Source organism: Carassius carassius, chromosome 37 (assembly GCF_963082965.1).
Source record: "Carassius carassius chromosome 37, fCarCar2.1, whole genome shotgun sequence".
Lineage (NCBI taxonomy): Eukaryota > Metazoa > Chordata > Actinopteri > Cypriniformes > Cyprinidae > Carassius > Carassius carassius.
This window is the reverse complement of record NC_081791.1, coordinates 27,435,852-27,450,106: the sequence shown is the minus strand read 5'-3', so window position 1 is coordinate 27,450,106 and position 14,255 is coordinate 27,435,852. Positions and strand designations below refer to the sequence as shown.

The 14,255-nt window shown below is 37.2% G+C and overlaps 2 protein-coding genes across 4 annotated transcripts in view; both read right to left on the bottom strand.

Moving 5' to 3' along the window:
* Positions 1-524: 524 nt before the first annotated feature.
* ppm1ka (protein phosphatase, Mg2+/Mn2+ dependent 1Ka) lies at positions 525-6,965 on the bottom strand. Its single transcript, XM_059528485.1, has 7 exons — positions 6,856-6,965; positions 4,980-5,395; positions 3,757-3,857; positions 3,343-3,508; positions 2,171-2,315; positions 1,468-1,602; positions 525-946 (listed from the first exon to the last, which is right to left on the bottom strand). The coding sequence occupies exons 2-7, from the start codon at positions 5,369-5,371 to the stop codon at positions 815-817; spliced, it is 1,071 nt and encodes a 356-aa protein (XP_059384468.1). The 5' UTR covers positions 5,372-5,395; positions 6,856-6,965; the 3' UTR covers positions 525-814.
* A 3,618-nt stretch (positions 6,966-10,583) lies between these two features.
* Positions 10,584-14,255, bottom strand: part of gprin3a (GPRIN family member 3a) — a 14,529-nt gene continuing 10,857 nt past the window's right edge. For 2 of the 3 annotated variants that reach the window (XM_059528482.1, XM_059528483.1), the window contains one exon: positions 10,584-12,684. In XM_059528482.1, the coding sequence (XP_059384465.1) occupies positions 10,616-12,610 (1,995 nt within the window). In that variant the 5' untranslated portion in view covers positions 12,611-12,684 and the 3' untranslated portion in view covers positions 10,584-10,615. Of the gene's footprint in view, positions 12,685-13,697; positions 13,801-14,255 lie in introns of those variants that run through there. The other variant, XM_059528484.1, reaches the window with a different exon arrangement.

Here is a 14,255-nt window from a genome sequence, read left to right as displayed (position 1 = left end):
TTTATATTCAGTAATAGCATAATAATAACTCTCGGAGGGATTGGCATGGTAATGGACATTACAATGTTAATGTATTTGGTCTTGGCAGAATAGATCTGCTACGCTGCTGCTGCTGTTGCCAATACATCCATAACATGCTGCTGTGAGCATGTAAGAAACATTGCTGCTCCAAATATAACATACATGAAATAATCCACATATAGCATGCATGAATCACCTCGTAGCAGATCTACACAGGTGGAGCTGGGGAAGGTGGAGGGCTTCTGAAGCAAGCTGCAACTGCTACGGTAAACCCAAGTCATATATTTGAATGCTAAGCAGCGAGCTCATTGGTTTCCGATACAGGAAGGAACCAATCAGCTGTGCCATGTGATAATGATGTCATTAGGTCAGATTGAGTTAGACCTATCGGAAGGCGCCATCTAGAGTTTCATGCCAGAACTCTGTATAAACAGTTTTAGCCAATAAATAAAAGTTATGAAGACTCATTTGTTCTAGATTTATATGGGAAAGAAAAATGAATGAACTTTTGTTTGATGGGCCTTATTTAGTGTTGACATAATTACATACACATAATTCAATCTTCTTATGTTTCGTGAAAGAATGACGTAATTATTTAACGCAATGAATGTTCCCTAACAATAAATAATAATCTACCACTTTTACTCTCGCTTAGGATGGAGAGTTGCAGAAGAACAGTTGTTTTTTTGATCTTCAGACTGGTGTTCATACAGATGGACTTTTGTTTACTATGAGAACAGGTTGTTAATGGGAGTTTTTTTTTTTTCTTGTTGAGATGATCTTTTGACCACCGTTAGGACCAGCGGCCGATGGAGGCAAAGTTTCGGCTCATGTTGTACGTATATTCGCCATTCTGATGTTTTCCCCAGGCTCCAAATGGGACGACAATGGCTGTGCTGTTGTCTTCCGAGCCGTACTGCAGAGCCTGAACAACACAAACTCTACTTTAGGAATCTTACACCGTTGTGCAACAAAGTAGAGCTGTCAAATAAACATTCGAATTCCGAATATATGTCTAATTTGAATGCAAAAACGTTGCATTGGTTTTCGGTCTTTCGTATTAAACTATACAAACATACAAACATGATGCTGTTTCGTTTCGATAATAATTTTTTACGCAACTTAATTATATTTCATTTAGATTTTTTTTTTAAACATTATGCACTTTTTTCAAAGATAGTTGTGTCATTTTATTACTTTGAATAAATGTGCATTAGTAATATTTTGCTCGATGCGCCCTCTTGTGGCCTTGAAGCTTTTTCCCCCTAGCTGAAATTATGCACTTTAAATTTGAATATAATTGGAATCTTGATCATATTTAAGCACAAAATTCAAAGTAGTTTTTCAGCCATTTCGACAGCAAAATTATGCCTCATTCAAATGATGGCAGGAAATAACTTCAGTATCCCATTTTTACTTTGTCAAATTATGACTTAAGTTTTAAACCTGCTCAGCGATGACGTTTGCCGCTTCGGTGGGGTCGTGGCACTGGTTGATGACATCACAGATCTCCTCGTTGGTCATGATGAAGTTGATGCCGTCGGTGGTGAGAACCAGGAAAGAGTCGTGAGCGTGATGCAACTACAGACGTGAGAGAACAATGAGAGCAGATTTGAGACGTTTTACGCATGGAGTTATGCGCCATTTTATGTTTCAAGTCACTTAAAGGAATAGTTCACACGAAAAAATTACAATTCTGACATTAATTACTCAGCCTCATTTCGTTCCAAACCCGTAAGACCTTTGTTCATCTTCAGAAGACAAATTCAGATATTTTTGATGAAATCCGTGAGCTCTCTGACTCTCCCATAGACAGCAAGGATCCTTACACGATCAAGGCTCAGAAACAAAGCAAGGAGATCGTTAAAATAATTAATGTGACATCAGGGGTTAAAACGTAATTTTACAAACCTACAAACTACTTTTTTGCATAAAGAAAACAAAAAAAAATTATTTAAACAATGTATGCAACATATGTGCATGGATATGAGGGTGAGTTATTAATGACAGAATTTTCATTTTTGGGTGAATTAACTCTTTAAACGCTAATAAAACGTTTGAAATTACACTAAATGAAATAAAGCACAAGTTAAAAGCCAGACTTTTATTTTGAAATAATGCAGTTGGCTATAATGTGACAAGTGCATACTAGAGTTCGAGTGGTCTCTGGTTCTGCGATCACGCCGCTCTTCTTCAGGTCGAAGTCTCCGATGCTGCGGGTCATTGCCAACCGGCCGTTAACGTTTGCCTGACCGACGCTATTCCAGGTCACAAACCCACCACTCTGACGAATTCTACAAACACAGATATTACTTATATATTGGGTAGGCTGCATTTATTTGAAAAATATATATAAAATACTGTAAAATCAGTAATATTGAGAAATAATATTGCAGTGCAAAATATATGTTTTCTATGTGAATATATTGTAAAATATATTTTATTTCTGTGATGCTCCGCTGTATTTTCAGCATCATTCCTCCAGTCTTCAGTGTCACATGATCTTCAGAAATCAGAATAATATGATGATTTACTGCTTAAGAAACATTTCTGATTAAAATTATTTAAAACATTTCTGTTATTCCAAATAAAATGTAATATAAGAGTGAAACTGTGAAAAATAGAAATGCTGTTATTATAGTTAACTAAAACCAAAACCATTAAAAATATACTTTTGTTACTAAAAATAAATGTTTACTGGAATAAAGATTGAATCTAAAAAAAAAGAAATTCAGTTTAGTTGACGAGGCTAACTTAAAAAATGAAAAAAAAAACCTACATAGGCATATTTAATATTAAAAATTAAAAACAAACAAAATTACTATACCTAAAATGAGAGTAAAAATATTAACATGTTAATACAAACTATAATAGTATATAGCTAACACCACAAACACAATACTATCTTAATTTCTTTCATATTATATTTAGAATCTTTAAATTTGTTGATTGTAACAATAGTATAAATTACACTATATTTCAAGATTTTGTATTTAGTGCAAGGACATGTGTCCAAATCTTTGGTACGGTCCAATTACTGGCATTTACAGACTAATCCAAGATATTGTAACAAAATGTGTGCGAACCACTGAGTGGTCAAAACAGTAACCTAAAACAGAACTTTTATTTAAGTGATACACAGAAATTGTTCTGCAAACGAACGCTTGAGTAACACTGCATGCACGGTTTTTATGGATGTGAGTTGTAATGTGAGTTGCAGGTCTTTGCTTTTATTAATAGCACATAAGAGAGCACTCTTCTATTACGAAACATACCAGAACGTGTTATTCCTGGAGCGCTGGTGTGTGTGTGTGTCTGTACCTGTGTTTCTCATCTTTCCTCTCTGGCGTGTGGTCGTCGGTGAGTTTGCGCACTTTTCCCTTCCTGCACAGAAGAGCTCGACTGTCTCCGACGCTGCCGACGACCAGCTCGATCCCGTCTCGTAACAGCGCCACCGTCGCCGTCGTGCCCACCATCATGAGGGAGGCTGGAGCACATGCACAAAACACACTTTACTGAAGTGTGCATCAATGCATGAACTGACAGATGAAGGGTTCCCACTCTAAGCCGAATTCACTGACTTTTACTGATTTTTCATGACTTTCGGAATTTCTATGACCTATAATTAGCAGAAAAAATCCTGGGAACCCTGTAGATGTACGTTTAATGCAATTCAAGATGCTTTGAATAAAAGTGTTTGTCAAATGCATAAAGACAAACGTGAGTTTTTCATACCGTTGCCGTACATCTGCAGCTCCGCAGCCAAAGCTGCGTCCACTTGCAGGAACGCTTTAGATACAACTGCTTGTAAATCTGTTTCCACCTCCAAACAATCCCTACAAAACACAAAATCCTTGTCATTTCACTTGCAATGAAAAAAAAATGTATGTTATAATACTGCATGAACTTAGGATGTTTTTCTTGACCATTTCTCATTGAGGGTAAAATGAAATGATTTATGCATGATATTCTGCTTTAACATTTGAGATTTAGGAAAGTACACAAAAAATGTTAAAGAAAAACTGCTTATAATGTAAAACTGTTGATAAAATTCATATTTGTAATTTGTTTAAATAGTTGTCAAATGCCATTTTTATGTGTATTAACGTTAAAACTGCACCGTTTTTTTTACCTGATTTAATATAATATTTTTAAATTCTGTTTAAGATATTCACATTTTGTAATTTGTTTAAATAGTTGTTAAAAATAGTAAAAAAAAAAATATTGAGTTTTTTTGTAATGTGTGAGAAAAATATGTATATTAATGTTAATTAATATACATATATTAATGTTAAAGGGTTACTGTTTTTACCAGATTTTTTATATTTAAAACAGTATTTTTAATGTTTAAATTTACTAACTTTTTAAAATATTTGTTAAATACAGGTTTTTTTTAACTGATTGTGTTTATTTGTTTATTCTATGTAATGTGTGACTTATAAAATGTTTACTGTTTTTACCAGATTTTTTATTTAATATAGTTTTAATCTTAATTTTTCCAAAACATTAAAATATATAGATTTTATAACATTCACATTTTGATTTCTTTTTATATTTGTTAAATACAGTTTTTAAACGTTCTCATGTTTATTTTATTTTTTTATGTATTAAGATGTATTAATTTAGTTTTCAATATATTTTTTAAAACATACACATTTCGGGTTTTTTTATTTAATACAATTTTTTTTTACAAACATGTTTTTTTTTATGTGCAAGAAATATAGTAGATTTATGTTAATATTAATTCATATACATATAAAGATTTTACCAGAAATTTTTTTTTTTGTGTTTTTTTTTTTTGTACTTTTTGGTTAATTATCACTATTAGTATTATTGATTTTTAGTGTTAAATACCATTTAGGACAAATTGTCCTGAAAAAAAAAAAAAAACGTGAGCAGAATGTAAGTCTTCTGCCAGGGTCAAACGTATTTAACTGAGCTGAAGGTCACTGCTGTACCGGATGTGCTGCTCCATGTGTTTGTGACAGAAGTCCGCGGCCTGTGGTCCTCCGTGTCCGTCGAACAGAGCGAAGAAGAGGATGTCATGCGTGAGTCTGCTGGTCTGGAAGCGGTCTTCGTTGTCGCGTCGGCGGCCGATGTGGGAGGCGCAGCCCACCTTGGACAGGCTGATTTGTGGGATGGGGGTCCCATAGCGGATGCTGGGAGGCAGCAGGATGGGCTCCTCTATCCGGTTATCCCAGATACCGAACGAGTCCCACGTGGCTGGACGTCCGCTTCCATCAACGTCCAGACGAGTGCTGCTCCACCGGACCCCCCCGCTGGTGCTCCGGCCCACCGAGGACAGACTGCATCGGAGCAGACGGGACACTGAGGCCACTGAGACGGACATCGAGATGATCCTCAGACGGGACTCCTGTCCATAAAATCAAACTCACAGTTAGTGTGTTTATTTCAAGGTGTCCTTTTCACATGTTACATGTAGGCAACAATTACATGCAAGTAACCCTAAACCAAACCCTAACCTTAGAGTAAGTACATGTAGTAAACTATTAGTTAGTACTTAAACATATAATTGCACTGTAACAAGGACACCTTAAAATAAAGTGTATTTGCTGAACCCATGACCACAACTGAAGAAAAATATACTGCATCCATCAAAACAAGTCAATATTTGTGACCCTGTGGTAAGTATCTGGGGTATGTTTGTAGCAATAGCCAACAATACATAGTAAGGGTCAAAATTATAAATGTTCCTTTTATGCCAAAAATCATTAGGATATTAAGTAAAGATCATATTAAATGTACATTTCCTATCATAAATATATCAATACTTTAATTTTGATTAGTGATATGCACTGCTAAGAGTTCATTTGAACTTTAAAGGTGATTTTCTCAATATTTAGATTTTTTTGCAGCCTCAGATTCCAGATTTTCAAATATTGTTCTGTCGTAACAAGCCATGCATCAAAGAAAGCTCATTTATTTGTCTTTCAGGAGGATTTATAAAGCTGATGACTGGTTTTGTGGTCCAGGTCACAAATGATAAATAAACATTATTTTGCGAACTAAAGTCAGTTTGTGCATGTTGATCTGAATGACCCCTAGTGACCTCTTCAGGCCAAGTTCACATGCACGAGCTGTGTGTCACTGCTGATCTTTGAGGGACGTCTGTTTCGTGTCCAAACAAACACATGCTAGCACAAGACTGTAAAAGTGACGTCACTGGACCATGTGACATTGACTCTGACATTGATGTTGTATCATAACAAGACGTTCTGCAATGAATGTTAATGTTGCATAATGCACGCACTATTTAAATTACACACACACACACACACACACACACACACATATATATATATATATATATATATATATATAATTAGCTTTGTTCCTGATGTTTTTGGTATTTATTTATTTGTTACTTTTTATTTCAAGTTATTTATTTAATAATGATTGTTTGTTTGTTTGTGTTTTACTTTGCCGCATTTGAATTATTTTCTAAACCTTAATTTAACTTTATGCCTGTATTATGTGAAAACAGTAAAATAATCACAACACTTACACACCAAAAACATACACCAAAATGCGCAAACAACATGGATAAACAAATATTTATTTTATATTTTATTTATATTTTATATATGTATGTTTTTAGTGTTTTTACTTAAACAGCCTGATTGACTTGATGTCTAATTAATAAATATAGTTAAAGAACCTGCAATAATAATATAACGCATTTTTTTAAGTATTAATAATTCGTCAAAACATTTAGGCTAATGTAACGTTACCAGTTTTCACGGGATGCTTAAAAAAAACGTCACTGCTTATTACAAACGCAAAAATACATGAAAACAATTTACAGTAACTTACCTGCTACAAATAAGCAGGTTTATCATTTAGTTTGAAAAGTTGTCGGTGTCAGACTCGGTCTCCTGTCCAGCTGGAGTGACACAAATTAAGTTAAAGTGTGTCGACTAGTTACATTAATAAACAAGTCCTGCTCCAGGGGGCGCTATGCGGCTCAAAAGTATTCTCAAAAGATTTTGGAGTAACTGAAACGCTAACCAGATAAACGCAAACGGCTGTGATTGGTCGATCCTGAGCAGCGCTGAGTAAAGTAACACGTATCAGATGTCAAACGGTGCTTCAGAAGTGGGTATGGATAATAATTAAAACCGGAATAATAGCTGAGAGACACTTTGGCAATCGCTGGATGGGAATTAGGGAGTGGACAATGAAACGTTAAGAAATTATATTTAGACTAATCCTACCTGACCAATCAGAGACAGTGCACTAGCTGCTAAGCCCCGCCCTTCTGAAACACATTCTATGCGCTTGTTAAATTTCTGTAGCATACACAGAAGGGTATTCACATTCCATTACACGACAGTATCCAATCATAAGGCGCCTTTGCACTCTTCTCGTCCAATCAGATGAGGGGGTGTGTGAGGGTTTAGCTCAAGCTTCTTCTTTTTTGGCGCCACTGTCCAACATCATTTTCTTACCGACTTGAATTCGAACGGTTTGATTTAATTACATGATAAATGGAATGTTTGGTGTTACTTTTATATGATTCCAACATAAAACAAAACATATTATCCCCAACATATTATTGTATTATGATTAACAGTTTCTTTGTAGAGCATAAAAAATAACTGAACTAAAATGTGTAGCTAACAGTCCCAAATGTGGTTGATTTAAACATGTATTAGGGACAGAAACACTACCAGTGTGTGTGTGCTTGGACTCTTATCTCTCTCTCTCACACACACACACACACACACACACACACACACACAGATGGATCACAGCCTGTTTCTGCTGTAAACACAGCAGAAGTCCTGAATAAAAGATCAGCAAGTACTCAAAACTCAAACGTTTTAATACACTATAAATAACTTATTCCTGAGGAGACCATAACATGAATTGCAAGAGATTCGTGTTTTCTTAAGCAAACAGCAGCACTTGCTTGGTAGCAAATAAATGTTAAGGTAAGATTATCTGATGAAATGCTGCACTTACTGTAGCACATAGGAATCAGACTTGTGGCAACACGTCCCGTTTTCTGTAGGATCTGGAATGAAAATTAGCAGGCCAATGGATCCAGAATGGGTGCCGTCAGAATAAGAGTCCAAACATCTGATCATAACATCACGATAATCCACACCACTCCAGTCCATCAGTTAACATCTTGAGAAGTGAAAAGCTGTGTTTGTAAGAAACAAATCCATTAAGACACGTTTAACCTCAAATGTCTATCCATAATATTGCTTTCTCCAGTAAAAAGTTGTCTTGTCTGAATCATGAGAGAAATCTGCACAGATCAAGTATCAAAAACAGTCCAAAACAGCTCTAAACAAATATTGTAGATGGATTTTAATGTGACAACATGGACTTTTTATTTAACTGGAGGAAGTGTTATTATGGACTGTGGACTCATATTTTAGCCAGAAGCAATGGTTTGAAGTTAAAACATATTCATGGATTTGTTCCTTACAAAATACTTTTTTACTTGTGGATTATTGTGATGTTTTTATCAGCTGTTTGGACTCTCATTCTGATGGCACCCATTCACTGCAGAGCATCCATTGGTGAGGAAGTGATGCAATGCTAAATTTCTCCAAATCTGATAAAGATACAAACTCAATCAATTTATTGAGCAAATTTTCATTTGGGTGAACTCTATCCAACCTTAAATTTCTTTATATATTGCTGAATAGGAGAAGTTTGTTTTTATTTATAACTAATAGTGCTAGAGGTTTTGAACAAATGCTCACCAGAATGTTTTTACGTGCTGCCACACAAATACTGTACAGAGAGCGCCATCACACCATCATTTGGTGCACAGTTCATCTCACTGTAGTATGTAGGGAAGATGCTCCATAGGGTCCATAATGTCAAACTAACACAGGACATGGTAGCTGTATGTGCTGCACCACTGCTCCCGAGTAAAAAATTTACAGCAGGACTCACTTCAGACATCATTTAGAACAAAGATACCTAAATTTAGACCAAGCTTGCTTCTGTAAACCCAACATCAACATCTTGCTCCCTCACACAAAAAGGATAAAATATTCAGCAGCCATCACTTAGAGCTCTCACAAAAACACAAAGACCTCATTCAGTCAAGTCCTGATACCATGGTAAAAATAACATGAAAATCATACAGCGTGCAAGGACTCAATCATCATTAAAGGGGCTCTCAAAGCAGAAAACAAAGACCAGACTCATGCACAAGGATTTTTAACAATTCAACTTGAAAAAAAACTTCAAAATTCACATCATGTAGAACATCACAAACATTATTTTAATCCATTAAAGTGCTCTACAGTGATTATCAGCTCAGCATTATGTAAAGGATGCTCGCACTGACAGCATTTTTGCAGTGATAAAGCAACCAATTGGGATTAAAATCTACCAGCATTAACAACAACTACCAGTGCTTGAAGTTGCTCAGGTGTGCAAGTGAGTGACCAAAGTGACTGAACATGATCATTGCTCACGTTTAGAAAGTCATTAGCTATTTTGACAAAACCTACAAGATTCCTAAAAACAGTGTAATACAGAAACTGTTGTCAAACCAACACTTTTTTTTTTTAAAGAAAAGTGACACAAAACTTGTAAAAATGTAAAATTCAGTTTTACACAAGTTAGTACTAATAGTGAATATTGTACAAAAATGAAAAAATGTGATCTAACTTTCAATAGTTACATAAAAGTGAACAATACACTCGTCGTTTAATGATTAAGTGAATGCATTAACTAAGCTAGTTCACATGGCCTCAACGGATACCAACATTTCCAAAAGTTGGATGTTGGACTTTTTAATGTTCGGAAACGACTGCAATTTCCACTCTGCATTTCAACAGTGTGAACATGCTAATCCAAAATAGTGTCTACAAGTTGGTGTTTTATGAGGCAGGAAGGGATAGTTCACTCTTAAATGCAATTATAGATGTCCAAAACTCTATTAGCTTATTTTAAGAAATGTCTCAGGGTCATTTAGAGCATGCAGTAGAAGTCAGTGGGGTCCAACGTTTTTTGTTTTTCAAAACATTCTTCTTTAGGGGATTATAAAAGAAAAAAAGTCACACAAGGATTGGAACAACATGAGTAAATGATGATAGAAGGTTCAGTTTTGAGTGCACTACTCTTGTAAGAGACTTATGTAAGAACCTTCCAGTCTTCCAAAACCTGAAAAGTTGACGGTTGGGTAGTAGTCTTTACCAGTATGGCCAAACGTGGTACCTCTCTACATCGGAAACTCTAGTCTCATGCATTTCATAGTCAAGAACAAGTGTAGGTCATTGGACCGTAAGTTTACATTAAGCTCGCCATTTGGGACAAGGCCACGGGCAAGAAACTATTTCAGAACCTTCAAATCCTGGACATGGTCTTAAACAAGGGTAACCAAACTTGGTCCTGCAGAGTTTAGATCAAACTTGCCTGACACACCTGCCTGGATGTTTCTAGTATGCCTAATAAGCCCTTGATTAGCTGGTTCAGGTGCGTTTGATTAGGGTTGACGCTAAACTCTGCAAGACATTGGCCCTCCAGGAGCGAGTCTGGTGTCTCTTGGTATAACACATCCATGAAGCACATCTACAAAATACATTTACATAACAATGAATCACTTTTCTGCTTCCTCTTTGGGTCTTGGTTTTGAGCAGCACTTAGATCCACCAAACAGCGACCTAAAGACATTCCTCTTCTTCTTTCCTATCCTGCCCTTTCCGGGCGATTGTTCGGAGAGGCATATAGACTTCCGGAGCGTGCCGATGCGACGCTCATGTTCACGGATCTTACACTGCAGGTGGTTCTGGATGGCAAATCCCAGGGACTCCATATCCAGCGACGCTCCATAGACTTCCCACGTCATTCCCTGCTCATCCCAGACGATCTCCTGAGGTGCACCACTCTCCTCCTTTTCTCCAACCACCCCTGCTGTTCCCCCAGATTTGAGTGGCTTCAAGGAGTCCCCAGAGGTTACTTGGGTGGGGACCGAACCGAGAGGTTGCGGAAACTTGCTATGAAGCTCAATCTCTATTTGACAGATGTGTTGAAGCGGTTTCTGACTATTGGGAGACTTGTAAGGGGGTGGACCTAGAAATCTAGGCTTGGCTTCTGTTAGTTTGGGGTCCGGTAAGGCTACAGTCGGCAACCAATCAGAGTCCGAATTGCTGTCAAGGTTGAGCTCATTGTGCAGGCCAGCTTTATAGTTGAGGTCAATCTCATGGTTCAGCTGACAAGGTTGAACGTTGTGGACTGGGCTCGTGAGTGTGGACCTGCTGCAGACCTCCACAACCGCCTGGACCTCGACATCAACATACACCAGTTTCAGATCAGCCTGCAGTGCTGCAACCTTCGTCATGGTCACCGGGAAACCTTCGACTGTCATCGTCACTGCATCCTTCAAGTTCTTGGGTGTCGGAATCTTATTCTTTTCAATCTTTACAGTATCCTTCTTGACCTCAATCGCCATTTTGACATTCTTAACCTCAGCTTCCCCCTTTCTCTCTCTTGTGTTCCTCCTCTCCTCGCACTCTGCTTCCTCCCTTCCCTTCTTCTCCCAGAGCCTCTGACTCTTTCCTGTGTGTCTCTCTTGGGTCTTGACATATGCGTCAGTTTTGTCTTCTGGCTCTTTCAGGTTTTCGGCACGATACAATGACAGAGAAGACATTTCTTTGCAACCTTTCAAGTTCGAGATGACGTCACTTCCTCCAAGACTGTGTCCCTGAAGGACTGTGTCTTTTTTATCTCTCTCATTCCCACTCTTTATCTCTTGCTCCTGAGGACTCTCCCCCATTGCTGCTTTTGTCCCCAGTTGCAGGTTGCTCTCCACCAACGTGTCAGTCATTTTATCTTTTGGAGAAGTCGTCGACAGCTGTCCCTCTTTGCTCGTGACTCTTCTATTCCGCTCGGTTTTATCCATTTTAAGAGATGCGGGATGGGGTGGTTTAAGTTTGGGGCTGGACGTTGCTCTGGGAATGTGTGAGAGAGTCCGGTTGAGACTCTTGGGAGAGTCGGTTGAGGAAATCTGGGAAGTGGATGATGTTTTTTGAAGCGTCGTTTTGGGGAAGTCTGTGGAGCCCATGATATGAGATGCTGAGGCAGTTTTTTGCATGTTACTGGGAAATGCTTTTGCACTCGCTTGTAGCTTCTTCTCATGGCTCACATTTGGGGATCTTGGTTTTCTCCCACTGGGTGCAGTTTGGCCGGATAAACTTAAGACCTCCACTCCAACTGCAGTTGTTTTGGTTGTTTTTTTAGATGCTGTTTTAGTCATAGCAGTTGCACTGGCTATTCCCGCAGTGACCTGCTTGGTTGACGCTAAGTGCATGGTGGGTATTTTTGATGCAGCTGAGGATGCAGAGAGCAGTTCTGCGGCTTGAATGGCAGTGGTGGCTAATGCATTGTGTTTTAGTTTTTTTACATGGCCGGCGGATTCCCTGGAGGTGGATCTCTCCTCCGTCTCTTTAGCTTGTACTTCAATCCCATGATTCTTTACAAGTCTTGTCCTGGTTCCAGAAGAGTGGTTTCCCTTTCTGTGCTGGGACTCAGATTCCCAGCATACCTTGGGCTCATTATTTTCAGGGGGATGAAGGAAAGTAGGTCGGGATTCCATGAAACCAATAACAGTTGAAGGATCCAGTAGTCACAATCTGATTTAGTGATGTCCTAGTTGTGGATGTGACACAACTGTTTAGAACAAAACAACACATTTAAAAATGTATTGATGAAATAGCAAACCTTATTACACAAAAAAATGATACAGTTTTAAGGACACTTTTTTCTGGCTTTAACTCTATTTTCAAAAGTGTTTAATTTTCATTGTCATGTGTTCATTGATCAAACATTTTAATTGACATTGGAAAGACAGTATTATGGAAACTATGGATTTTATGTCAGCTCAGTTAGGTATTGTAAATTCACTCAGAGTAACAACTGTACATGTATCATGCATATTGAACTGATCTGTACATTAACCATAATCATGGTTTTACCTCAATTAAACTAAAAAACATGGTTACTGTAGCTAAATCACGGTAACCACAAATTAGCAATGGTTTTGCTACACTAACCATAGTTTAACCATGGTATTTGTAGTAAAACTGGTTATATATTAATGTTAATTAATAGATAATTTTACAACACTTACAGCCCTAATGGAAGAAAGTTTTGAATGATGAATGGTTTACTTGCAATCAGTTTTAAAATACTTTCAAAACTTGTGAAAATAGAACCAAAGCAACTACATAAACGGATAAATTAATAATAATAAAATTATTAAATTATTAAAAATGCTCAAATTTCCCTGCTGAAAAAATAACAAAATAAAACAAAATAGATTTGTTTTAAATTTAGGTCAGTTTAAGAAAACCATATCCAAAACCCTAAAAAACAGACCTGTCTAACTACATTAGGTTGCAGCTGTTGATTTAATAATAATAATAATAATAATAATAATAGTAAATCTTATTCTTCGTCTCTATATTTTAGTTCACTATTTCGGTTTTAACTCTACGTTAGCATTAATATAATGTAACATTTAATTAGGTTCTAAACAAGTTGCCAAGTTTCCCGCGTGTTCTTCAAAGGAGGGACAGAGATTCGAATTTACACGCGACGCCTACACACAAGTCAACATAACACAAGTAAACCCTATCCGTTATTAACGAAGTACACAAAATAGAAAGCAGTATCATACTCACTATTTGATGCCTCACACACCGAACCCAGACATTGCCACGACGCTGTGCTGTTTTGAGTCTCTGTTCGCGGATGCTGTTGATGTGAAGTGTTTTGTCTCTCGCGCTTTATGGCGCTCGCTTTGTGTCATTTCTTTCCTAACCAAGCTTAAAGACGTGATAACGTGCGTGTGGAGAACGTCTGCCCGTCTGCCCGTCTGAACGTCTGCACGTCTGCCCGTTTGAACGCAAAACGTGCCTTGGCTAATTTAAAAATAGCGCACGTACTTTTATGCAGCTACTTGTTGGATTAATAAATGACTGACTAACTAACTGTATTTTTATATGTACATTTCTGAAATGCATTTTCTGTAAAGCTGTTTTGAAACTATATGTTTTGTGAAAAGCGCTGTAGCCAACAACTAAATTTGAATTGAATTGAATTGAATTGAATGGACTTGTCTTATTTGAGACACTGTTCGAACAGTGTGGGCTAGAAGATTTGATCATTTAAGCTATTATTAAATTAGATGAAGTAATTTCCAGCAGAGAAAATCACATTAATAGCTATTTAACATAGAC